This window comes from Rhinolophus sinicus, chromosome 9, assembly GCF_057876585.1.
Source record: "Rhinolophus sinicus isolate RSI-liver-muscle chromosome 9, RSI-T2T, whole genome shotgun sequence".
Taxonomy (NCBI): domain Eukaryota; kingdom Metazoa; phylum Chordata; class Mammalia; order Chiroptera; family Rhinolophidae; genus Rhinolophus; species Rhinolophus sinicus.
Window position 1 is genome coordinate 6,227,260 of NC_142509.1, and position 25,814 is coordinate 6,253,073.

Below are 25,814 nucleotides of genomic sequence, written 5' to 3' on the forward strand. Positions count from 1 at the left end.
TGAGAGTCTGTCTTCCCTTGTATGTGAGGTGGGACAGTGTAAGACAAGAGACCACAGAACCTGATGGAACATGGGCATGATGCCTCCAAGCCACAGGGGCTTCCTTTAATCAGAAACAACTGAAACAAGTTCTTTTTTTAAAATACAGCCATTGAAAAGACGACACATTAAGAAACATGTAAACACTGCAGCTGCTTAATTACAAGTTGCACTGCTTGGTTTAGTACCTATACACTCCCAGGTACGGGAAACTTTACAGAGGGGGACAGGAGCCTCCCCTCACTTCCACAGTTGGACAGAGAAGTAGAGAATGGCGGCAGAGTAAGAAAAAACAGAAGACCTGGCTTGTGCACAGCTCCTGAGAGAATAAAAGCAAATTCTATCTTCTCATTCTCCCAGAATAAAGGTTTAAGATGTTAGGAAAGTTGGAAAATAAATGTGTGTTGTTGGGAGGCAGAGGAATTGGCAGATGCTTTCTAGTTAGAATGCCACTTATTACGGGAGGCACACCAGAGTCTAATCTCATGCTCTGAAAAAGGCAAGGAACACAGAACCTGCCTCCCCCATACACTTAAGTCCTAACCTTGAAAAATCCAGGGGCAGCTGGATGGATGATCCTGTTCCCATGGGGATTGTCCGTGGCACCTGAACTCAGGGACCAGCATGGGGGAAACCACCTCACGTTCCTTGGTTCTGCTGCTCCCCCCTCCCCCACCCCACCCCACCCCCGTCATCCTCAAGTGTTATCCCAAATGCCTTTCCATCTAGTCTCACTTCTGATCCATGAGCCCTGCTCAAAGGCCCACAATTACACTGATTTTTTTGAGGAAAATAGGAGTACCCGTTTTCCATACTAACTGAAAGATGATACAGGAACCAACCTCTCTGCTTTCCAAATTACAGAGTACTCAAACCGCCAAATATTGTACTTATTGGCCAGTGGGGTCTGCTTGGTCATTCTAGAAGGGAACGGAGGCCAATAGGAGTAATTCCTGGTCATTTCCAGATGAGGCAGAAAAGGACGCCAACATCTACAATAGGCCCAAGCACAGCACAACAGAGGGAAAAACCCCTCTACTATTAACAAGAACATCCACGAGAGTTTCTGTATATGTTTTTAAACAAAAATACTAATGGTGCTAAACTCTGGTCAGTCAACTGGTGAAGATGAAGACATAATTTGGCAAGCAGAATTATTCTGAAGTTACATAGCAGAGTCTTCTCGTGAGGCCTCTCATCACTTTCCCTTAACTCTTAGGTTTAGGCAGGGAGTGAAGGGGCTTGGGTGACAGTAGTAACAAAACTTCCAAGGGTTTGAAATCCACACCCCAATTCTCAGAAATTAAATGGAGAGCAAGGAGTGATGAGAACCCATCCTTAAGAGATGGAAGCAAAGAGATCAAGGCCCCTTCCCAGGATATGTTTTTGAAGGAAACAGATGCCTTTGCTTAGGCTTCCTGGGGCACACGGAACAATACCCCAAAACCACCCAGCCCTCAGGGCCGATGAGGGGAGTCACATGCTGCAGGCAGACAGCTACCACGCAGTTATACGCCTTCCGGCTCGGCCTCCTGTGTTTGACACTGCTGCTATCCATGCATGACACTGACCCCTGGGTGTCTGTGCCAGGATTTCTCACAGGTGAGGGGACAATCAGCCAAAGGGCCTTCTACAGGCTTCTATTCTAGGATGTTACTGAAAAGAATCCATAGAAGATGGAGAACGGAAGTTCCTGGGTTCCAGCAGGGAGAGAAAGGCCAGAAAGGAGGTGGCATGTGGAAACTTCAAAGCACCACATCCAAGACTCCCTAAGAGGTAGCTTCCTGGTCTTGAGTCTGCCCTGGCCAGTTAGGATGGGGCAGGCCCAACTCCTGCCACTACCTCAGGAACATAAAGGGGAGGACAAGACGTGACTACGTGGGGCCCTGCTGGCAGTTCAGAATCCCCAGGGACGTGGTCAGATACTGTATCAGGAAGCCACAGAGCCAGAGCCAAGGACGCTGGCACTCTGCTGCTCGCCTATACAATGTGAGGCAGCCCACGCGCAAAGCCTCAACAGAAGGCTCTTTTCCCAGAGAGAGACTAGCTTCCAGGATGTTACCTGTTGCGATTCCCACACCAGCCTCAGAATCCCAAGGAGACTGCTTCCCAGCCCAAGCCCCTCAGGTTCTTCAGAAAAAAGAATTTAAGTCAAAAACCATGATTTGTTTTTAGGTTGCAAGAAATTGGTCAGCTGAGCATCGCACTGTGGTACACCTCCCCTAGCCGCTGGTGTTTGGTAGACGGGGGTGCTGGGTGGAAGCCCAGCAGCTTCTTGGCCCTGGGGGCCTACTGCCTACAGTTGTTGTCGGACAGCTGGCTGGGGGTCCGCACTTCACCCAGGGAGGTCGTGCCCTCAAAGCGCTGTGAGGCAATGGCTGCCTGGTGGGACATGCTCTTCCGTACGATGTCACCCTTCCGCCACAACACCACTTCCTGCAGATTTGGGAGAGGGGGCAACGTGACACCATGAGCAGCAGGCATGGGGATGGATTTCTCAGAGGCTTTAACTTTCTCCTGGGGAATCTTAGGCAAAATCCTCCTTGCTTGTCTCTCACCCAAGATAGCAGCTGTCCATACCTCCATATGCCCAGGGCGGCTTTGGATGGTGTGCGTTGCAAGGGCAGAGTAGTTGCTGGGGCTGGGCCTGAGAAAGCAGACTCCAGGTATCAAGTGGGAACCCTCATTCTTGCTGTGGAACTCTGGGTAATCCATGGTTTCCACCTCTTGGCAAACCAACAAGTGGCATGGAGACTAATACCGTGTGTCCCCAAAGACCTAGCCGAACAATCAGCTCTAATGTGTCTTTTAGGGCAAAAAATTAATATGAGACCAATAAGACGGGAAACACGGTACCATTCTCCTTAACCTGTCAGAAACGGAGCCTTATCCCCACAGAAATGATGTCCTTTCTGTTCTGTCACTAGGGCCGCCATGGGTTTGTAGGAGGTGCCCAGGCCCTCACCTGCTGTTTGAAGTAGCGCCGTTCCTCCTCGTCTATAAGCACCAGGTTGAGGTAATAGCGCACCGAGAACTTCTTGTTGATGTCCCGCATGGTGGGGGTGAGCTCGTAGCCAGCCAAGAAGAGCCGGATTGGGATGGACTCTCCTATAAGGACCAGGCAGGAATCAGAGCAGGGACAAAGTGACCACTCTACCGCATACCAAGTCACTGACCAGAGCGGGGAGATGCCACCTGAGCACGGCACAGAACACTCACACAAATGCCGTTGGGAAGTTGCATTCTGCTGCCCAACGACTTGCTGAAGCAAAAACAGGACTCTGCAATTCCATTCCAGGTCTGGTTGCACCTTCTGAGCATCCTCCTCTCACCATCTCCCCACGGAGACCAGAGAGTGGCAGTGAGGATGAACAGCACAGGGATACAGTCCTGTCAGGCTTCCTCTGATCACATGTAACGTGTCTAGTTGTTGGGTTTTCAAGAGCCAACTGTCAGGCTCCAGCTAACTCACCATGTCACCCAGCAATTTCGATGCCATCTCCCTTCACCCTAACTGGTGCGTGCCCTCCAAAATACGTCACAACTCGAAGATGGATTGGCAAGATGGTATAGTGGTCTGGGTAACAGAAAATCCTCATTCTGGTCCCAGTTCTCCATTAACCAGTTGTATGAGTTTTGAGTAAGTGTGTTCCTTTCTCTGGACCTTAATTTTCTCATGTGGAAAATTATGGAAACAGACGACATAATATTTTAGATCTCCAGCTCCAACACTGCGCCTTTTAGTATAAGTGGAACAAAATTAGGGCAGTAATTCTACTGAGAAAGGCCAAACCTATAATGTAGTCTAAAGCTAAATATAAATGATCTTTTAATTATCTGCTGTTTCATTTGTACACGGAAAATGACAATTGGCTCTACTTGCACAGCTGGTGAAAAAATGGAACACAGTTAGAGTTCGAGCCTATCCCCCCAAGGACCTGGTATGGTGACACTCCAGGATGTGCTGTCATTGTCCCCAGTGTTCCAGGCTGCTTAATCTATGACGCCCTTCTTTCTGCTTGGAACAGACTGTGGAAATACACTGAATAAAACCCTGGCATCACCAAGCACTTCTACATGAAAAAATACATTCTTCATCATCAGTTTCGGCAGAGCCAATGAAGAACGTAAAATGATGGCTACTCCCAAATAATCACACAGATTCCCCCAATAATAAAGCTCTCAACTCTCCCCATACCAGGTGTAATGTTAGCTCTGTGCAGGGTGCGGAGAGGACCCTTTCCGTCCAGCTCCCAGCGCTGTCTGTAGGCCCTGGTAGTGTTGGCCAGAGTATCTACACTTGGTGAAGGAATGCAGAGAATGCATCATTTTACCAGAGCTAGAACTAAGTAACAAAAATGACTATTCTGTATCAGTCTCTTGCCCCCTAGCAGCAAAGAATGTCAGAATGTCAACAGGAAAAAGTAATAAAATGTTCAAAGTATCTGCTGAACCAGTCTTTTGCAAACTTAAAAAAAAAACACCGGCATTACTCTTGAGAATCAATCTCCAGCACGAGTTCACTATATAAAGGAGCTCTTCTGGGTGAAGGTGGGGTAGGAGCCCTCCCTTTCCTCCTTATTGTGACCCCAGTATATAGTTAGACAGTAAGAAATTATAGGTTAATAAAAATCTTACTTGAACAGTATAATCCCTCTAGCCCTTCCAGAACTGCGCAGAGCCTAGGAGAAAAGGTACGGTGGCTCAGGGCTGTGGGGGCCATGAGGCTCACCTCTCACTGGCGCTCCATCCATGATCTCATACTTGGCTATCGTGTCGTTCTCATGATACACGTTGGGGCCGGTGCCTGTTGTTTCCCGCTTGATGATGTCTATCTCCATGTGCTTGATTTTGATTCTCACCAGCAGGAAGTATATCTTCCCCACAATGACGTCTTTCAAGTGGTATCTGGGGAAGAGAAAGTAAAGAAAACAAGGTGTGTGTACAGCATCCAATGCTTTGCACATTTACAGACCTTTATGGTCTCAGGACATGGAGTCACAGAGCACACTCGCCCATATTCCCACCCACACTGCCATTGCAGCCTGATTTCCCAACATGTTCTTTACTTATATCAAAGTAACTTCTGTCCCTTCCATTCCTCCAGATACAACTCAAAGGATGTTTTTCCTGCATGTTACATCAGCCATTCATGCTTGCTCATCTGATCTATCTGCTCAGGTCCTATAACTTCTTTTACACGTTTTGTATTTGTGTGCGATTTTTTAGATATCCTAATGTGTGAGAGACCACACCCACACATGCAGAAACAGGTCCTGCTCTTCCTCTCTGAGCTCTACAAAATGTCTTTTGGGAACTGGGCCTTGATAGATCACCACAAACAGTTTTGCGTGGCGTGGACCCGCCAGGCCAGGCAGAAGCAGCAGAGCAAGATACATGCATCAAACTCCGTCCACACCTCTCTGGGCTCTGCTCACATGGCTTGTGCTCTGAGCCATCAGGAACCCAGCCATGGTGCATACTGCTTTTCTTGGGGTCAGGCAGAAGGGATAATGATCTGTATGTGCACAGCCCTGTATCAGGCATGGCAGGCAGAGAGCAAAATCTGCAAACCTGCAGCTCAGAATCGTAGGCCCTGAGGGTTGGCAGGGACTTTAGAATTTAAGCTCCTTATATCACAGGTGAAGAAAAGGAAGTTCAAAGAAAATAAACATAATTGTTCAACCAGGATTTGAGCAGGGGACAGACATGGGATGTGAACTCACGTTCCTAATTCCTAGGCTTGTGTTCGCCCCATTACTTCATGCCATCTTTCTGCTAATAATCTAATTGGGAAGACTGCAGATACTCTGAGTAGATAACCTCAGAACGCTTCCAAAAGCAGAGTGTAGGCCAACTCACAGCATTTTAGAAGGAATGCCTAGAGATCATAGACGCTACGGGTGTTCCAACTTTTATAAATGGAGCGTCCCTGTATGCTACAGGAAATCTCACACAGAAGCATTACTACGTAAGAACAGAAGAGCTATTCCTGTGGAGGGCCTAGAGCCCTGGCTCCCAGCTCCTCTCTGACTTCACCCTTCCTGTATGTTTGAAACCCACGAAGCTGATCCAAGCCCTCATTTTTCAGAAACCCAAGGTACAAAAATTTAAGTACCTGTTAACCTTAGTTCAACTCCTTAGTGGCAAAACAGGATGTGATTCTAAGTGCTGGGCTCTTCCTGTTACGTCATATAGAACATGCACTCTCTGGGAGGATCCAGTCTTTGGCGTCATGTAACTAACTCTCTAAAGTGCCTTTCACATACTAAATTTGGTCCTGAACACACTGTTGACTGAGGGGTATTCTGAGCTCCTACAAGTGGCACTGCCGGCCAGCCACCCCCTTTGTCAGGTGGCTGGGGTGTTGGTGGGCAGGTACTTTCAATGGCTCCTTTCCAGGAAGGCCCACAAAGCCCCGAGACTATGAGGAGAAAGAAGCAGTAGGCTGTTCCTTTACATGTCCCTGCCAGGCCTAGATCAACCTGCCTCCCAGCTCACCCTGCCCCACTCCACAGGTGGACCCCAGACCATGCAGGGCCCAGACCATTCTGGGTCATAGTGTCATTTTACTGACACCCCATTTTGTTCCAGGGCAGGGGCTAAAACACACCTTTCCCCTCACCCCTGTGCTAGGAAGCACATTTGTTCTCGGTTTTAAAAAAAACTCTGTTCCCAACCCCTTCAGGAGAGCCATGTGGCTCAGCCCTCTCTGCCCCAAGCTTCTGGATGACAGTGGGTCTGAGGTAAGGGTCTCTTCACCACGAGAACCCTAGTTACATACTTGGTGATTTTTCTTTTCTTTTCTTTTTTTAGTTCTCTGTGAATAGAATACACTTTTACTTTCACACATTTGATTTTCATTTTCAAGAATGTATTATAATGAGAAGATGCTGTGGTGCATTTTAAACTGTACATGTTGTGATTTACAAACAGTTAAATATTTTCATGTTCTAACAGTAAACATAGTTTAAGACATATATGGCTCCCCAACTTGCTAGTTAAAATACAATTACTTGAAGACCTTTATGAAAAGGCATCAGGTATTCTTTGCTATCATTCATTTTAGTTCAAGGAAGAAGCAGCGAACTGTGGCTGGTTTGATTTCCTCACTTTGCCTTCTTAAGACATACTGTATACAGGAGACAGATGATAATGGAATGGTGTTCTGAGACTATTCTCAGCAATAAAAGGAAACAGCTGTACGTGGAATCCAAAACAAATAGCCTTAAAGCTAGTTTAGCTGGACTTCGAAAGACATCGTAGGCTGTTTAACCTAAATTTACCTTCTTAAATTACTATAGTTTAATTTACGTCAAATGAGGTTTTATTTCCTGGTCAGTCTACCTTCAGCTAGTCTGGCACATACATTCCCTCTTGTTTTTGTGACCTCCCCCACAGCAGGTCCCCACGGACTAGCCAAGGCAAGGGCTGCCATCACTCTGCACTCTGACCAGGTCTCAGGTCAGCCTGCCCAAATGGTTCTTCCACAACGTAGGGCCCTGGCACTTACTTGGACTTGTTGTACTCAAACTCAATGTGCAGACAGTCCTCGATCCCAACCTCCATCTTGATGGAAGAGTTCAGCTCTGGGTATGTGCTGAGGGTGTGAACTACAATGTCCATCTCTTTGACAACATCATTGAGGCGACGGCTGATGGTGGCTCGAAGGAAATACCTGGAGGAGATGGAGGCATCGTGAAGGAATAGTCCCAGTCTCCAGATGCTACGTAGGTTTACTAGGTTTACGCATCAAATTGACCCACTTGAGAGAACCCCTTACAACGGTTAACCTTTGGTGCCTTGTATTCCTTTGAGAATTTGTATCTGTGGACCCTCCTCCCAGAAAAAAATGCACATGTGCACTTACACACAACATTCTGCAGTTACGCTTCCAGGGAGTTCAAAGGCCCTTCCCCCAAATCTGTTTTTGAGCCCGTGCTCTGAGTTACGAATGCTGCTCTAAGTAAAAGTGATTTCTCTACTCTGTATTGCAATAGTGTGTTATTCCTGTGCCTTTCGCGGCCCTCATTACTATCTACATTGTATCTGTGTGCAGGTTTTTTTCTTTAACTCATGTCATGTGCCTTATACCCATCTATGCATGCCTATTCATTTAAAAATATTCAAGCACTAAGCATTTTTCAAGTCACTCACAGTTAAATGAGAAGAACAGAGAATGGAGAAATTAAGTCAGCTATTTATTCAGCAAACATTCATTTCAAGGTATAGCATGAGTAAGACATATAGTCTCATAATCCCCTGGGGAAGATGGGCAAATAAACAGAAAAATTAGATCACGTAAGTGCTAATTCAGGTACAGGAATCAGGTACTGGGGGGAGAGAGAAAAGCATTCAGGAGAGCAAACCTTTTAAGTAAAGCAACAGGTGGGAGAGGTGGTGTGTTTGAACAAAGAAAATCTCTGGCTGAAGTAGGATCCTAGGGGAAGGGGTTGCTCTGATAGTGGGCAAGTTAGAAAGAAGACAAAGACACAGCCCCTGAAGGTTCCAGTGTGCCAAGCCCGATCTCTATGGCCAGCTACTTTAGTGTGACCTTCCCAGCATGCCCGTCCCCTTGACTTAACTCTAGCTAATACCCAAGGAGGGAAGAAATACCCCTTTGATTATGTATTTTTTCTAAGTAAAACTAGATAATCCCTACCGTCTGTCAAGCATGCCTGGACAAAATTGCTAACCAGATCAACTACACATTAGACTACTCTCTTCTGTGTGGCACTAACTGCTGTTTGGCAGCCTTTTTTATTTATCTCAGTAACTTCTGTCACACTCCCCAAGACATGTGTTCCTAACTCTTTTCTAATTGCTTAGGCTCCCAAGCCTCCCCTTCCTCCTCTCTGTGGAAGGCACTACTTTTACTATATTAAGATGAAGGCCTTCCAAGTCAAGATTTATAATTCTCTGCTTTCTCTGGTTGTGCTGTTTCTGGCTTAGAACCTGAACATGTGTGTCTGTATCGCTGCCCATCCTTTTTTCCTTTCCAACAGCACCTCTGTCTCTCAAGACCCTTCCTCCTTCTCCCTCTGGCAGGAGGACTCTCAATCTGGATGGACATCGCAATCACCCGGGCGGAGGGGCTTTAAAAATCCTGATGCCCAGAAGCACCTGACATTTAGTTGCTCTGGAAAGGCACCGAGGCATCAACATTTTTTAAAGCCTCCCACGTAATTCTAATAAGGGAGCCTTGGTAGAAAACTACAGTCGGCATCTTGATCCTTCAATTTTTGCAATTTTCTTAACATATCCAATCTCTCAGCAGCTAAAGGCTCCTTCCTTTGAGTTTATAAGGAGTCCCAACTCATCAATCCCCCAAACACTCTCCAGGCCTTACACTCTTGACCTTCCTTGAGAGACACCTGTCATAGAGGGGTCCTGTTCTAACTACCGGAGCTTCTTCCCCCGTCACTACTACTCACCCCTTGCTTCTGTTGCCACCACCGAAAACTGCCCTCAAGGTAACACCCAGCCTCCCAGTTACCAAATCCAGTGGCCTTTTTTTCCAGCATCAGTTTTATGTTAGTGTAAAACACTTCCTCTTCCTTGAAATGCTCTTCCCATGGTTCCACAGGAGGGCATTACGCTGCTTCACCTCCTACTATCCCCCAATAGCCCCAATAGGCCTTGAGCTCTGTGGGGACAGAGCCCCAGAGAGCAGTTTCCAGGCTCTTGGCCTCACGTGGAAAGGTGCTGACTCGGGTAGTAGATGGCCGTCAGCTGTGGCTAATTGACCGTCAGCTGTAACCAGTTAGCCTATTAGCCACTGATATAACTGCCTTGCGCTTGTTGGGGAGGGAGTCGAGAGTCCAGTTGCTGGGTTGGCAGGCAGAGAAGCGGACAGCAGGTAATGTGGCTCCAGCCTCCAGTGAGTCTATAGTAGTATGACTCCCCTCCCTATGGCTCCATGGGAGTTCCTTTTTGGCCTCACCATGTCCTGCGTTCTTATGTGGGGAGCGGGAGCTAAGACCCCACAGGCCGCCTCGCACAACAAATGGCGCAGCGAGCAGGGTCCCACGACAAGTGGCGCAGTGAGCAGGGTATGGCGCCGGCCAAAGCTCTCTGAGGGATGGTACAGCAGTTTGTGCGTGTGAAAACGCAGTCTCAGGAAGCTCATGAGGAGCAGCGCCAGAGACGAGGAGTGCGGTCTGCCTGAGAGAGACGTGACCCTTCAGTGAATTGGTGCTCCTCTCGAGCCTCCGGATGGCATGCTGCCCTGTTGGCCGTAGCAGGCATCACTGGCTTTTTGGTAGTCCACTGTTGTAGACTCTGAGGGTTGCGGACATCTTACACCGAAGCCTCCACCCACTCAGACACCTGGCACGGCAAGCAAGATTCCGACCAGGTAGGAATGGAGTCTGACTCTGCCCAGGAGGACAGGTGGCCCCCATACAGTGTGTGGTGCCCGGTGGCCACTGTTCTCAGAAATTGGACCCCCAAGGAGGGGTGGGAGGACATGGACGGCTCTCCGGCCAGCGTGGAGAGGGCCCTGCAGGCTCTGGCTGAGCGGTTGCCGGAGGATGCGAAGGCTACAGCCGGCCGCGTGGGCTGGATGTTCCTCACTGCACTGAGTCTCAACACGGAAAGTGCGCTTAATGAAATGGCCCAGGTGTCCCATTTGGAAGCACTGGAAGCTTGGATCCAAGAGGGGCCCCACAGTGGAGACTCTGAGGCAGAGGCAGAGGAAACGAGTGGAGACATGTAGCTCCCAACCCCCAAGCCCGGCCAATCTTGAAGCAAAAGGTAAAGCATGAGCAACCTTTGGGTCCGGGGGGGCATTGCTGCAGGCAACCCACCTGTGACTGAGTTCACGACCTACACCCCTTACACTCCCACTGAGTTGCAGGAGCTGGGGAGGCGGTACAGACAGCGCCCTGGAGACCCAGTCTCAGCTTGGCTATTACGTTTATGGGATGAGGGAGCAGACAGCATTCTCTGCTCCCCAGGCGAGATGGAAAAGCCAGCCTTTGTGACAGTGCATCCATCCCTGCAACAAAGGTTACAGATCTGCCATAGGTTGGCCCAAAATCAGGGAAACCACACTGTGATGTAGTGGCTCACTGCTGTGGTACGCACAGTATGGGGACAGGCTGGCCAGCTGCCAGATACTGTGAGTAAATGGCAGTCATATACGGAACTTACTCAAATCATCCGTGAAATGGGTATGAGACATGCTATTTTCAACCCTAATATGCAGGGGCCGGATGACGAGCTTTTTACAGCCAGCATGAGAGATCTGGTTTTGGATACTGCACCTGCGAGTACTTTTGGATCCTTGGTTGCCATTCTTACACCCTATGTGGGGCGACGGATCCATGATGTTACAACTGCCATGGCCACCCTAGGGGATGTTGAAAGCTGGAGGCGAAGGAAGTTAAGACAGGAGGTCCGAGCAGTTGAGACTTGGAAGCCCAAATCAAAAGTAAAGGGGCGAGGTCGTGGGCCTCAGAGAGTAACACGCGCACAGATGTGGCGTGATCTCGTGGCAGCAGGGTCGATTGGGAAAAAATAGACTGACAACCCAATGCACTGTTGTTGGAACTTTGGAAACAGTTGCGTCTGGAACAGCAATTCCGGAGAAGCCTAAAGGAGAAATCTGGGAAAGCGCGACCCGTGTCCCTCCAGGACTTCATGCGGCCGCTTGAGGCCGACTCCTTTCAGCTTGATTAGGGGTGGGGCCAAGGTACCGGTCAGAGGGGACAAGCGGGGACCAGAGGCCCCACGTGGAACTGTCCATACATTGGTCCCCTTCTAATGTGCAGAGGGTTTTGGCTCTAGTTGACACTGGTGCAGACTGCAGTCTTGTTTATGGGAACCCAGAACTGTTCCCCGGACCAGCAGTCTGCATTGATGGCTACGGGGGGAAAACTGTGACTGTGAAAGCCGTTTCCTTACCACTGGGTATAGGAAGGCTTCCCCCTTGTAGCTACGAGGTTTATGTCTCCCCCGTTCCGGAGTATATTCTAGGGGTGGACGTGCTACATGGCCTCAGCTTATGGATGTCAGTAGGAGAGTTCCGTCTCCAGATCCGGGTGGTGAAAGCGATGACACGCGGGCATGCACACCACCCTCCTCAAGTGTTGCCACAGCCCTGGTACATGGTTACAGTGTGACAGTACCGCCTGCCAGGAGGGCAACAGGCGACTGGTGGTACCCTAAGAAGCCCAGGAAGTCTGGCTGTGCCCAGAAGGACTGGTGGTGCCCTGAGAAACCCTGGTTGTGCCCAGAGAGCCTGGCTGTGTCCAGGATACTGCATTCACCTCCAGGCTCCTCACACAGGGCCCCTCGCGGAAGATGTTTGTCGCATAGATTGTGAGGCGAGACCCCGTAGGGGTGGAGTGTGCGGACAGAGTCCCAGAGAGCAGTTTCCAGGCTCTTGGCCTCACGTGGAAAGGTGCTGACTCAGGTAGTAGATGGCCATCAGCTGTGTCTAGATGGCCGTCAGCTGTAACCAGTTAGCCAATTAGCCACTAATATAACTGCCGCGGCTGCGCTGGTTGGAGAGGGAGTCGAGGCGGGGTCGAGAGTCGATTCGGTTGGTTGGCAGGCAGAGAAGTGGACAGCAGGTTGCAGGTCATGTGACTCCTGCCTCCAGTGAGACCATAGGGGTATGACTCCCCTACCTATGGCTCCATGGGTGTTCCTTTTTGGCCTCGCCATATCCTGCATTCTTATGTGGGGAGTGGGACTAGAGGCCCCGCAGGCTGCCCCGCACCACAAGCTCTTCTCTCTCTTAGCTCTCCTTCTTGAAAACCCTATGAGGTATTATCACTGAGCAGATGATTCCCAACAGTGCATTTCTCTGTCCTGAGCGCCAGGCTTGCGTTTCCAATTGTCTAGTGAAGCTTTCCACCTCTCTAGTCTGCCAGTGCTCCAAACTTTAAAATTGGATGAATCATCTTAGCTACAAATCATCTCTTCCTCCCTACAGCCCTCTGTCTTCATCTTCACTGGTTAGTAAATTCTGTCGACGTCTATTAAATTGGTTTTCTGCCTGTTCACTTTGTGTCCATGACAGCAAAACTCTTAGGACCTCCTACCGTGTTTCTCCGAAAATAAGCCCTAGCATGATTTTTTTCAGGATGACATCCCCTGAACATAAGCCCTAATGTGTCTCTTGGAGCAAAACTTAATATAAGACCCGGTCTTATTTTCGGGGAAACATGGTACTAGCCTTCTAACAGTTTTGTCTCCATACTCTACCCATCCATCAAGTACTACACATTGACTTTAAAGTCATCCTCCAAAAGAACCACTCCCCTGCCTAAAAACAAAGAAAAATAAACCCAAAACAACTTTTCATGTTTCCCCTCTGCCTACATCGTAAGATGCAAGCTGGAATTTACATCTTCTATAAACTGTCCTTATTCTTATCAGCCCAGAGACTGCACCAGACCAATCTATATAACAAACCTTGCAAATACAACCCTGGTCTTCCATTTATTTCCCCCATGTTTACCTTCCCACAATTTGTTGCCCTAGAAGCTCAAAGTCCCAGACTTTCCTTTGCCTTGCCATGTCTTGGTAAAATTCTTGTTTTTTTGGTAAGATGTTTACATAAACCCAAGTTCAAACCACCCCTTTGAGTTACTCATCATTGACTTCCACGTGTGTGCAATGCACATGTGAATAAGCTTCTTTCTTCTTCTCTTTCTAATCTGTCTCTTGTCAGTCTAATTTGCAGGGCCCTGCCAAGGAAACGTTTTTTTGTTTTTTTTTCTTCCTCTACAATATATATAACACAAAATTTACCATTTTAACCAATATTAAGTGTACAGATCAGTGGCACTAAGTACATTCACACTGTTGTACCACCATCACCATCATACATCTCCAGAACTTTAACTTCCCCAACGGAAACTCTGTCCCTGTTAAGCACTCACTCCCCATTCCCCCTCCCCCCAGCCCCTGGCAACCATCATTCTACTTTCTGTCTCTATGAGTTTGACTATTCTAAGTGCCTCATATAAATGCAATCACACAGTATTTGTCTTCTAATAACTGGTTTATTTCACTTAGCATAATGTTTTTAAGATTCATCCATACTGTTGCACATGACAGGATTTCCTTCCTTTTCAAGGCTGAATAACATGCCATTGTATGTATATACATTTTATTTATCCATTCATCTGTCTATGGACACTCAGAAGGCTATTGTGAATATGCTGTTATGTGACTACGAATGTGGGTATACATATATCCATTTAAGCCCTTGCTCTCACTTCTTTTGGATATGTATCCAGAAGTGAAATTGCTGGATCATATGGTAATTCTATTTTTAATATTTTAAGAAATCGCCATACTGTTTTCAGCACCTTTCTTTCTGACATAAAAATATTTAAGAGAAATCCACTGCAAAAAAATAAAGTTAAATAACAATAAATCCCACAGCCAAGTTTAGGTGCTGCCTTCTCTGAGTGAAGTTATGAAATGCTGTCTTTAGTGGGGGTAATGTCAGTGTTTAGATCTCTATAAAGATTGAAAAAGAGCCTACACTCTTCTGATGGCAGAGAGGAGCCCAGGGAGAAAGAAGGGGAGGAAAAGTCTTGCTGTATTTGTAACAACATGTATGTACTTGGAAGGTACTATGCTGAATGAAATAAGTCAGACAGAGAAAGACAAATACCAGATGATCTCACTTATATATGGAATCTAAAAAAGCAAAATAAACAAACAAAATAGATACAGATTCATAAGTATACAAAACAAATTGATAGTTGCCAGATGGGAAGGGTGTTGGGGGGCTAGGTGGAAAAGGTGAAGGGATTAAAAAGTACAAATTATAAAAAGTCACAGGGATGTAAAGTATAGCACAGCATAGAGAATACAGTCAATAATTCTGTAATAACTATGTATGGTGTCAGGTGGGTACTAGACTTACCACGATGATCACTTTCTAAGTTATATAAATGTCTAATCACTATGATCTACACCTGAAACTAATATAATATTGTCTGTCAGTGGTAATTGAAAAATAAAATGAAAATGAAAAAAAAGTCCTGCTTTATTCTGCACCATGCTAAACCCGGGCCTTCAGGTGATTAGAGTAAGCTGAGCTGATGAGAGAGTATCAAGACCTGGAACCAGGTGTCCAGAATGATGGAGGAAGTCTGCTTTATCCCAGTGATATCACATAATCTTGGGTTACATCCAAGAGGATACAGTTGTGCTGGAATTTTTTATTTTTATTTTAAACCCCAGAGGCTCTGGAATCAGTCCCTATCCTCAAGGGTTTCCCAGACTGGAACAATAAAAACACCTCCATGTACTTAAATTGTGTTTATTAATCTTTTAAAAACTTTTTATGCTCTACTACGTTTTATTCTCTCATCACCCCCAAAAGATGTAGAGGGCAGATCTGGAGTTAGAAGCTAAATCTATTACCGACTTTTCTAGTGAGAGCTGAGTGACAGATCTCAGGATCACATTGCTGTTGTGTGGCAGAGCTGGACTAAGGGTCAGTACGTCCTGACGCCCAGGCAGTGGTGTCCTGGAGCTGGCTTATACCAATGTGCAAAAGCTGACTATTGAGTTTTCAGGAATTTTATCAATAGGTTATTAAACACAGCAATTATTTAAAATTAAATTATATAAACTTACAATTGAATTATATTAAAAACAAAGTTAATAGGTACTAAAAACTCATTGCTCACTAATTATTTTGCTACATTTTAAAATTCTCTGCTCCTGGGGGAATTTATATTTATTATCTCCATATGAGTTATGTTCTGTAAAAGTGGCTGCTGTACATCTCTTCCCAAGTTTGCATTGAAGGACGTCAGGTTGGCAGCATGAAATTGGCCATGGTGGGAATATTTACACTGCAGAATTGACCGGTGCTATAAACCAAAGGTTTATAAACCAAAGAGAGCCTGTTGCTAAACGTTTAGCAGCACACCACTGCTCCCAGCGCGCTTTCTTTTCGATACCCTAATAAAGATCCTCAGAAATGTGGACAGCTTCAGGTTATGGTTCAGGTGGGGTAGCTTCTGGGGCAGGTGGGGCACAACTTACCGGAGCTTCACATTTTGCCCGGTGTAGGACTCATACGGCTTCTCCACGTGGGTGAATTCAAAGTCGAAGGCCTGCGACTGGGTAATTTCTCCAGGCCGGGCCAAGTCCTTCACCAGGGACACAAATTCATGGTGGTTCCCACGGTCGTAGTAGAGTTCTGGAGAGAGAGCATCAGCCTCCTCTACCAGACCCCGAACTACACGGGGCCAAGCGAGGGGCCCGAGGCTGCAGGAGCCCCTCTTCTGAAAGACCTTCCCCCCAGAGACCTTGTTTTTGACTCCCTCTCTTTTGCTCCTTCACTGCATTCCTCATATACTGGTCTCCCTCCACCTCCCTCCTTCCCAGACACTCTTCTGCTTCATAGAGAAATCCTGTGGCCCAGTATAATCCTGCTGCAGGACATCAGGATAACACCTTAATAAGGGATATATCAGGGAAACCGCTATCAAAAACACACTTCTTTAAATACGTTTTTAAAAACATTTCTAACTTTTAAAGCATATTCATAGGTATTTAATCATAGCATCCTTATAATAATCTTGTGAGATCGCTAAGACAGGCCTTCTGACCCATATCAGAGATAAGGAAACTGAGGGACAGCATGGTTAAATGACTGGCTGGCACAGAGTCACGGGGTTGGCTGCAGAGCTGAGATGGGAGCAGTACTCCTACTGGACTGCATCTAGTTCTATGACCTGGTAAAACAGGGGTAAAACTAATCCACTTCAGAAAGTTTTGTGAGAATTAAAGGAGGCAATGAAGGCATAGGACTTAGAATAGTACCTAATAAATAGTAGATAGCAAACAAAGAATATTAGCCGTTAGCTGCTACTATCCCTCAGAAAGGATTCCATGTGGCCAACATGACACACAAGGTTTAGTGTTACTCCCTCCATCTAAAGCAGTGGTTCTCAAACGACAGTGTACATCAGAATCACTCGGAGGGCTTGTGAAAACACAGATCGCTGGGCTCCACCCCTTGCATTTGGTTCAGGGGCTGGGGTGGGGAGCTGAGAACTTACATTCTAACAAGCTCCCAGGGGATGCTGGTCCTACTTGTCCAGGGACCACACTTTGAGGGGCATAGCTTTCAATTTATCCTCCCCTGGAAATAGTTTTTGTATTGCTTTATCTTAACTTCATGCCATGTATTGTCCTATATGATTTTATGCCTGTATGTACTCTGCCGTTTAAGTGTTAACTTTTACTATATTCATGGTATTTAGACATAAGGCCCATATGCCCAGCTTCCTGGTATCCTCCTCCTCACCCCATCCCCTGCTGCACAGTGGGGGCATTTAACATTGACTGTGACTATACATGGCCACATTACCGTCAAGGTTCCACCCCCTGGCATTTCTGGGCTCCAGTGCTATGCTAGGCTGCAACCTGAAGTAGGATAGACCAGCTGAGAAAATGGAGCAGGCAGAGTGCACTTGCCGCTTTTGCTGTTGGCTGCTTGGGAATAAAGAGACAGGTCCACAGAGAGGAGTATCTGGGACAACAGCCCACTAGTCCTGGTCCCGGATCTTCAGAGCACAGCAGGAGACCTCTTAGGGATACATAAGCATCAGGGATTACAGGTCGGAGGTGTGTTTGCTCTGGGTCCACCCCAGAACAAGGCCTGAGACCCAATCAGGATCAAAGTCATCTTGGGCTGAAGAAACCAGTTCTCTGGCCCCACCAGAGCCAGTAATGTGCCAGCTCTGTTCTAGGGGAGAATCATGTCCAGAAGGAGAAAATGGTCTCAACAGTGCTTTTGGCCGGAGTGCAAAAATCAACCCCTTGCTGTTCTGGGAGCTGGCCCTGCCAAACCTATTCCACAGGGCACTGTTTTCCACCAGACGGGGAGGCATTCTAAAGCAGAGTGGCCTCTGTCCTATGATTTATCCAACTCTTGAAGGTGGCAGCAGTGTGGTTAATCCCAAACTAGTACGGCTACATCTGTGTTAGTTTACATTGTATTCTGTGCTTACAGTTGTTGCTGATTTCCTATGTAGTTATATCTTGATCCATCTTACATTACAAACAACCCACCTTCTCTGTTCCAAACACTAAATGGAATCAGCAGTGGGTAGGATTCTAGGTAGTGAGTGATAATCCACAAAGCCACTAAATGGGAGACAACAGTTGCAAACTAAGGGGGAAAAGGACAGCGAAAGGTGAGCAACTCCTAGCTCACTTTGAAATCCAGTAGTTGTGCCCCTCAATAAAAGGACGTGCACCGACTGGGTAGGAGCAGAGCCACTGGCCAGCCTATGACAAGGGCTCTTCTGTACTCACTCCTGCTGGTCCACTGTCACATGTGCCCTTGTTGATGGGCCTGGCTTCTATGTGGCACTACTCCTCAACTGGGGAACCTGGTGCCTCAGTTTCCAATAACTGGATTCTGGCCATATGTTTCAGGGGACAAAAGCAGGCAGAGCGAGGCCCCAGCATCCATGATCTTTAAGTGGGAAATCCCAGAGTCAAGAGAAAGATGGGAAAAGAAGGATGGAAAAATACACAAATGTGATCGCACAGCCCAAAGGCAACATGAGAAACAAAACAGAGAACGATCCAAAAGGGCTCAGAGAGCACTCAGGCTGCCAGCATCCGAGGATCCTAGCAATGGTCCGCCTGACCCAGCAGGGGAACCTGGCTTCGGCCAGGACGTCTGGCAGGAGAGGTCCTTCCCTGCATAGCGTCATGTTCTCCCTCAGACTCTTCCTCCTGGACTCGTTAATAAAAGCTCCTGCACCACATGTCATGGAAGAGTGGCCAATATGTAGCCTGAGTCAGGCTGGACTGGGCTTTTTCATTTATAATTTAAGCCGTTTGCAATGCTTTTGCAAACACTGTGAGGCAACGGGGCAGAAATAGCAGCCATACTTTGCTAATTGCCAGAAAGTTTGGTTTCTTCTCGTAAGCTAAAACAGAAAATCCAAGGCTGTTCTTGCAGGAGGTTTGGATCCTAAAGAGATGGTAAACTGCCTCTATTCTATTCCATAGATGCAGCCACAAGTCATGCCTCGTTCTTCCCGACCTCCAAGCCCTCAGGGACTACCTATTTCAAGCTAAAAGTTAGAACTGACCAAGTGTGTTGGTTAAGGTAACTTTCCTGTCTTCAGCCTCCTACCACAGAAACAAATCAGTTTTGTAGTCAGGATGTTTTCATGGTGAAACTTGCCACCAACGGTTGAGGAGTGAACTGGCCATTTTGGAAGGAAATTGAGCCAGCTGTGAAGCATAGGGTCAGTACGTGAAAGATGCACTGAGATTTGCTGTTTGCTTCAGGCTCCAGGGCCACCTTGGAAGAAACTAAGTTAGTAAGCGCAAAAAGACCTCACAAGACCTCCTCTTTACCCTGACTTTCCCAGTCACTGTTTGCCGACTGGCAACCTAGTCGCGATTCGTGCTGCCTACATCCCCTCAGATCTCCTGGACCCTGGCAAACCTGCGTGGCGAGTCACAGCCCTGGGCTGCCCATAGCCAGCCAGGTGCAGCTCTGTTCCAAGCCCCCAAAACAACTTGTTAATAGGCTAAAATCTATCTATTTAATCTCAATGTGCCTTTTACTTAGCATTTCATGGATGAATGAATTAAAATACAGAAAGCCTCTGAAGTTTTTAGAAGTACAGGCTTGACTGGTGCTAACAGGTTCAGATACATCCAGAGGCATTACTTTTAAATTTTTTAAAAAAATCCAGATATGTATTATCTATTTGGCTTTGTAGTGCAAGGGTGCTCATGTCTATTCTTCTCTGCAAGTCCAACTCTCTAATTATCTTTGGTTTATTTAACCCCATTAGTCACCAAGGTGGCCCAGCTGTGTCTTACATACACCAACACTGTTCTCCAGGGATTCCAGCTGAAAAATGGTCTCTCCTCCTTCTAACAATGGCAGAACTTCCTGCAAGGCTCCTTACATACCACCTTTCATTCTTCTAAAAATGTGGGCCATTAGCTGCTAGAGGGACACAGGAGATGCCCTCACCACACCTTTGTTGGCATTGATAGGACACAGACCAAGCCATCAGAAAAAGTACATAAGGTGCAAGCAGAATCTCAATGCAGCTCAAAAAGTTACTGAGGATGAAAGAAAAAACATATATATCACTAGTGAATAAACATGACCTTATTATACTCTCAGGGGGCAACGCTCAAAATGCAACATCTGAGCAATTGGGGCAGAACTGAATGGATCATACCTCTGACAACTCTTATTTTTTTGTATACAGGGAAAAATGAGCCTCAGCTTGACACAAGAAGGTGTGATGAAAGAGAAATGCAAAAGTATGTGAACCTACACCCAGCTTTAACATTTCGTGACCCTGGTTCCCTCAGTGAAGATGCTGCACAAGTAGGTGCAGGCCAGTGGGTCATTTTACTTCTCAGTGGTCTGGGCTAACTGCACCCCGCTCATCATGCCTCCACCACAAGCAGGGGCCCAGCCTCTTAGCAGTAACCAGCAAAGCAAACCTGCACTCTCCTTTTCTTTCATTAAAATAACTCTGGTTTATCTAGGAGGAGATAAAAAAAAAAAATCTAGAGAATAGCTTCTGTGAATTCTTAGCTCCGACAAATTTATCCGGTTAGCAAATATTTATTGAACACCTACTATGTGCCACCCACTGAGACTAGAAATTAGCCATGAGACTGATGATGGACTGAAGGCAGTCCCTGGCTTTTAGGGGCTCAGAATTTAGTGAGGGAGATAGACATGTTAAAACAAAAACCAACAAGCTTGTCACATCCTGCCTGAAAAGAGGTACCAATGAGGCCTCTAGCAGAATACTGGAAGAGGTTCTTAAGTCAGCCTGGGGAAGTCAGGGAAGGCTTTCTGATGGATGTCATGTTTGCGGAGCTTTAAGAATGAGTAAGAGCTTGGGTGGAAGGTCAGACCTTGAAGAAAGATGTTTACATACAAAGGGAAGATGCCAAGATCCTAGAAGGAATATAATATTTTGAGGAAACTACAAGTGATGAGCGTGAAGGGTGAGGGAGAGATGAAGCTGGAGAGAAAGGCAGGGGCTAGCTCAGGAAAGAGTTAGATATGTATTTCCCCCTTTAACCAGTAGGGAATCGATGAGAAGAATTTTAAGGAGGGGACTGACAATGTTAGAACTGCCTTTCAGACAGTTCACTCTCACAGAAGATGAACTGACAGAAGAGGAAAACAAAGGTAGGAAGACCATTTAGGAGACTGCTTGCTACAAGAAGAAATAATAAAGGCAGTAGCATTAGGAATGGAAAGGAAGCATAGACTTAAGATACGTTAGAGTTGTTGGAGAAGACCCAGACTTAGAAGCCAATTGGATACATGGGAGGAGGAAAAAGGAGTCTAAGATAACTCCCAAATATCTGAGGCTGAATGGACCCAAGAGACATAAGCCAAAATGAAGGGAAACAAACAAACAAACCAGGAGAAGCAGCTAAGCTGGGCTGGAGCGGAAAGAGAAAGGGGTTTCTGTTTTGGATCCAGGTGGAGATGTCACGCAGGCAGTGGGAAACACAGGCATTGAACTCAGAAAAGAGTTCAGGTCAAAACAAAGAAAGAATTTGGGAGTCATCAGAATATAAGAAGACACTGATGTCATGGGTGCAGAGAAGATTGCCAGAGCAGGTTATAGAGTAAGAAGGAAGCAGGGACAAAAGTTACCCCTCTTCCTGTCAACCTCCAAAACCAAGGTCAAGATAGGAGCTTTTCGGAGCAGGCCCTGCGTCACTATGAGGGTCTGCAAGGAACCTGTGCAGAGTCTCTTCCATAAGGTTTTTCTTGGGCTATTGTACCTTCCAGATGAAGACACTGGGAAGGCAACATGGGGAGGTAAACAGGCAGATCAAAGGGGAAGCTGGTAGGAACATTCTCCATGGAGAAAGCAAGGGTGACTGCAAGGTGAAGTGTTTTAAGAGTCTAGCCCATGGAAACATCTTGATGGATCCAGCTTAACAGGGAAAAAGAAAATGACAATAATCAACTTAACTCCCTTTTACTGAGTGCCTACTACGTGTGCCAAGCCCTGCACTTCATGTATAGTCCTCAAAAAACACTAGCAAAGTCTGTATTATTATGATCTGAGCCTTATTTAATTTAATGTAACCCAGTCTGTTTGATCCTCAAGCATATACCAGGCTGTCCCTCTAATGAATATACAAGGTGGGACAAAAACACTTTCATCAGGAGAAAAAGTAATTTAGTCATAAGCATAAGAAGGTTAATGAGATAAACCACTTTATTTTCAAGCTAAGGAACTCTTCCCAGGAAGGAAGGAAGAAAGGAAGGCGGTAAGGAAAGAAGGAAGGAAGGAAGGACCAAATCCAAGAGACAATGGTTTATAAGAAGAAAAATTGACTTAGATTGGCAATCAATGAGGAAGGTGGGCAGAACGCCATGCTATCAACTTTCTTACTCCCAGATAGGAAGTCCCATACTGTATGTCACCCATACAGCTAGACCTTAGAACCTCACCAAAGCTCCTCCCACTTCATGCATAGTCAAGAAGTGCAATAAAGGAAAAAACCACAAGACCACAACTTTAGCAAAATTACTCAGTAGCCTCGCTCTGGTGCCCTGAGGTCAGCTGACACACTGTCTTAGGTACATGACACAGATACACCACACTCTGAATGAAGCATGATCCCTTGACATCGCAACATTCTCACTAGGTGATTTTGTTATCCTTACCTTTCAGGAAAGAAAGCTGAGGCCCAGAGAGGTGCACAGCTTCCCTAAAGTCACAAGGTCCATTTAGACAGGAGTGCTCAGACCCAAGGAAGAGTTATCAATGGAAGCAATAAGAAGTTCTGACAAAACTCAGCAGGGATGCTGTTCTGGAATTCGAGTAGATACACAAGAAACCAGGCAGGGCAGGTACAGCAAGCAGCCTCCTGAACTCCCTTTTAGACTAGAAAAAGGCCTTACCACCAATCCCCCTGAACAGCTCACTTAATATGCTGGGGCAGCAGACATTCTGGTTATCTTTCACATACTGATAAAGTACTGCCATCTGGAATGACGGTATAGACACACACTAAACCTGCCTGTCTACATTCATATTACAGAGTCAAAGAATCCATGCAATGATGTTAAAACTACTACTTGAAAATACTAATTCTAAGTCGGTAATGGCTTCTTGACTATAGCATATGTTATACTCAGCATAAAATGCTTAGGATTCATCCCATCTACTCAGTGGCTCTCTCAGTGGGATTTTACCCTGCAGGGGACATAAGGCAATATCTCAAGACATTTTTGAGGTTACAACTAGGGGCAGGGAGGTGCTTCTGGTATCGGGTGGGTAGAGACTGGGGACACTGCTTAAACATTCTACACCAACAAAAAATTATCAGGTCCAAAGTGTCAACAGAGTGCTGCTGAGAAACCCTATCTAAGCTAGAAGCAGGAGAGCAGAGGGTATGAAACTCACTCTTTAGACCCCCTTCCGGTACATAAAAGGCCACTCGTATTCTGGATTTGAAAAAACAACAAAAAGTTTCCTGTAGGATCAGCCAGTCTTCAACCTGATTTCATTCTTTTAAATGCCAGAGGCAAATAGAGACAGGCCACAGGTTTCCAGCCTCCATAAAAGGGGGAAGAACAGATTCTTTGCTGAACTCTGAGGACCTGAGAGAGCATTAACAAGCTTTCCTGGGAAGACCCTAAACAGTTCTACATGCAGCATGCGGGATAGGGTATGACTTTGGCAGAGGTTTCTCAGCCCATACGGTATTTCTTGTGAATCTATTCCGGACCTAATGACAAAAACAATTTATTTCAGAAGTACTGCAGGGTTTTAACAAACAAGACTCCAATAGTGTTAGAAATGGAGACACCTGTGTCTTGACTGGCTTCCAACATCTTCTGTATTGTTACTGTCTTTTACTATCTAGTTCTAATTGTTAATAATCATATTTAAAGGCCATTGGAACATTAAGACATTTTGATCATTTAATTTTAGTTTTAGGAGCATCATTTCCTTGTCTTTAAGAATAAAGTAAGCCCATTGAAAACTAACATTCTAATAAAGAAGTCTTAGAAACACAGGCTGTAAAAGGAAAGACTGGATCTACAGACGGCAGCGCTTCTTTCTCAAAACATGTATAAGGACAGGCAAGTTCAGAGATAAGGTGAGATATGAGACACTGGTGAGCCATTTCTCCCACATCACTCCAAAAGAAACAGGGGGTGGGTAAAAGTGCAACTTAAGTAAGGCACGGAGGACCAGCTTAACGTGGGCCAGAGGAAGGCAAAACCAGTACCGGAGAATGGTCTCCTAACAAACCCACCTGCAGACTAAGGCAGGCGCATCTCACTCCGAAATCCTGGAGGGAGGAAGCCAAGCTGAGCGACACGGTGAAGGGACAACTGGGGCACTCGGGAGCAAGGTACCCACCACGACGAGCAGCAGCGGGGACGCCGCTGTGCCCTCGGCACCTCTACCCCTTTTGGTAGGGAAGACTGTAACGCAACGGGCCACGGCGGGCGGGCAGGCCTCAGACCGCAGGGGACGAAGGGCTCCGACAGGCATCACCAGAGCGGCCCCGGCCCGCTGCACCTCGCCCCGAGTGGGCGCCTGGCTCGCGGACGCGGCGGGGGAGGGAGGCCCTGGGCGCGACTCACCGATCTGCCCGATGAACTCGATCTTGATGCCCTGATGCTCCAGCCGCTTGTTGGGGTGCTTGAGTGCAAGGCTCACCTTCCCGGAGACCGTCTCTCCGTCGTAGAAGAGGAAATACTTCTCCTTCTTCCCGTCCTCCGTCTTGTGCTCGGCCCGCTTCCTACTCTCCGCATCGCTTAGGACGATCTCTACCTCCACGCTCTGCCCAAAGCCGAAGAAGCTCATCTCGCCGCCCGCCGGGCAGGCCGGGCTCCCCGGCGCTGGGGCTGCCCTAAGGGAAGATCAGCCGGCTGGATGCGCCGCCAGGCGACGGGCGAGGTACGACTGCCCGCTCCTCCTGGAGGGGAGGGCAGGGCAGGGCAGGGCAGGGCCGGGCCGGCTGTGCGACGGATGCACCGCGGCCCACCTTTCCAAAGAGAACGCGAGCAGCCGGCTGCGGGGAGGGACGAGGGCTGCAAAATGCAACTCAAAGGGGGCGGTGCAGAGCGGAGGCCTGCGGGCCGCCGCCGCCCACCGGGTGCGGTACAGAGCCGAGCGGCGGAGCAAGCCTGCCCAGCCTGTGGCAGCGCGACGCCCCGAGACGCTCCGGTGGCTCGGGGCGGGGGGCGGGGGATGGGGGACAGCCCCTAGCGCCAGCACGCGGTAGACGCCGCGCGCATGCGCATGTCCCTGCCTCGGTACCTTTTGCCACCAGACCACCGGGAAGATGCTCACTGCGCATGTGCAGTGGAAGAAGGGCGGCCAGTCTTTCCCTTAGTTGACGTGGTGGTGACGGCTTCTTTCCAGAATTAGGGCCCACGCATCCCGTAAAATTAAAAAATCTGCACATGTTCTTTCTGAATGCTTCCCCCCCCCCGCTTTTCCTTTATTGTTTTAGTTTAATTAATGTTAGTCTACCATCCACATTCGGATATGTACAACGTTCGATTGCTGTTTGACGGAGTAAAGGTAACCTTTTGACGCACGCGAAAAGTCACTTGACAAGGGGCAAAGGTGACAATTATTATAGGAAGTCTGTCTCAAATTCCCTTTAAAGTGTCCTCCTATTTAAGAAAAACGAGACGGCAACGGCGCTATTAGAATTTAATTTACTACTTAACCCCTACTTTAAAGGGAAAGCTAAAAAAAACCCGCCTCATGGAACCTTGG

At 47.1% G+C, this 25,814-nt stretch overlaps 1 protein-coding gene across 1 annotated transcript; it reads right to left on the minus strand.

Moving 5' to 3' along the window:
- Positions 1 to 61: 61 nt before the first annotated feature.
- VPS26B (VPS26 retromer complex component B) lies at positions 62 to 25,293 on the minus strand. Its single transcript, XM_019718834.3, has 6 exons — positions 24,668 to 25,293; positions 16,066 to 16,222; positions 7,553 to 7,717; positions 4,772 to 4,947; positions 3,005 to 3,147; positions 62 to 2,475 (listed from the first exon to the last, which is right to left on the minus strand). The coding sequence occupies exons 1-6, from the start codon at positions 24,888 to 24,890 to the stop codon at positions 2,329 to 2,331; spliced, it is 1,011 nt and encodes a 336-aa protein (XP_019574393.1). The 5' UTR covers positions 24,891 to 25,293; the 3' UTR covers positions 62 to 2,328.
- Positions 25,294 to 25,814: the final 521 nt, after the last annotated feature.

What these genes read in the sequence shown, in the direction of transcription:
- VPS26B (XM_019718834.3), bottom strand. Translation starts at nt 24,890, where the DNA reads ATGAGCTTCTTCGGCTTTGGGCAGAGCGTGGAGGTAGAGATCGTCCTA. An exon ending in CGAGTTCATCGGGCAGATCG is followed by an intron (nt 16,223 to 24,667) that starts GTGAGTCGCGCC and finishes CTCTCTCTCCAG; the next exon opens with AACTCTACTACGACCGTGGG. An exon ending in GGCGCTACTTCAAACAGCAG is followed by an intron (nt 2,476 to 3,004) that starts GTGAGGGCCTGG and finishes CCAAATCTGCAG; the next exon opens with GAAGTGGTGTTGTGGCGGAA.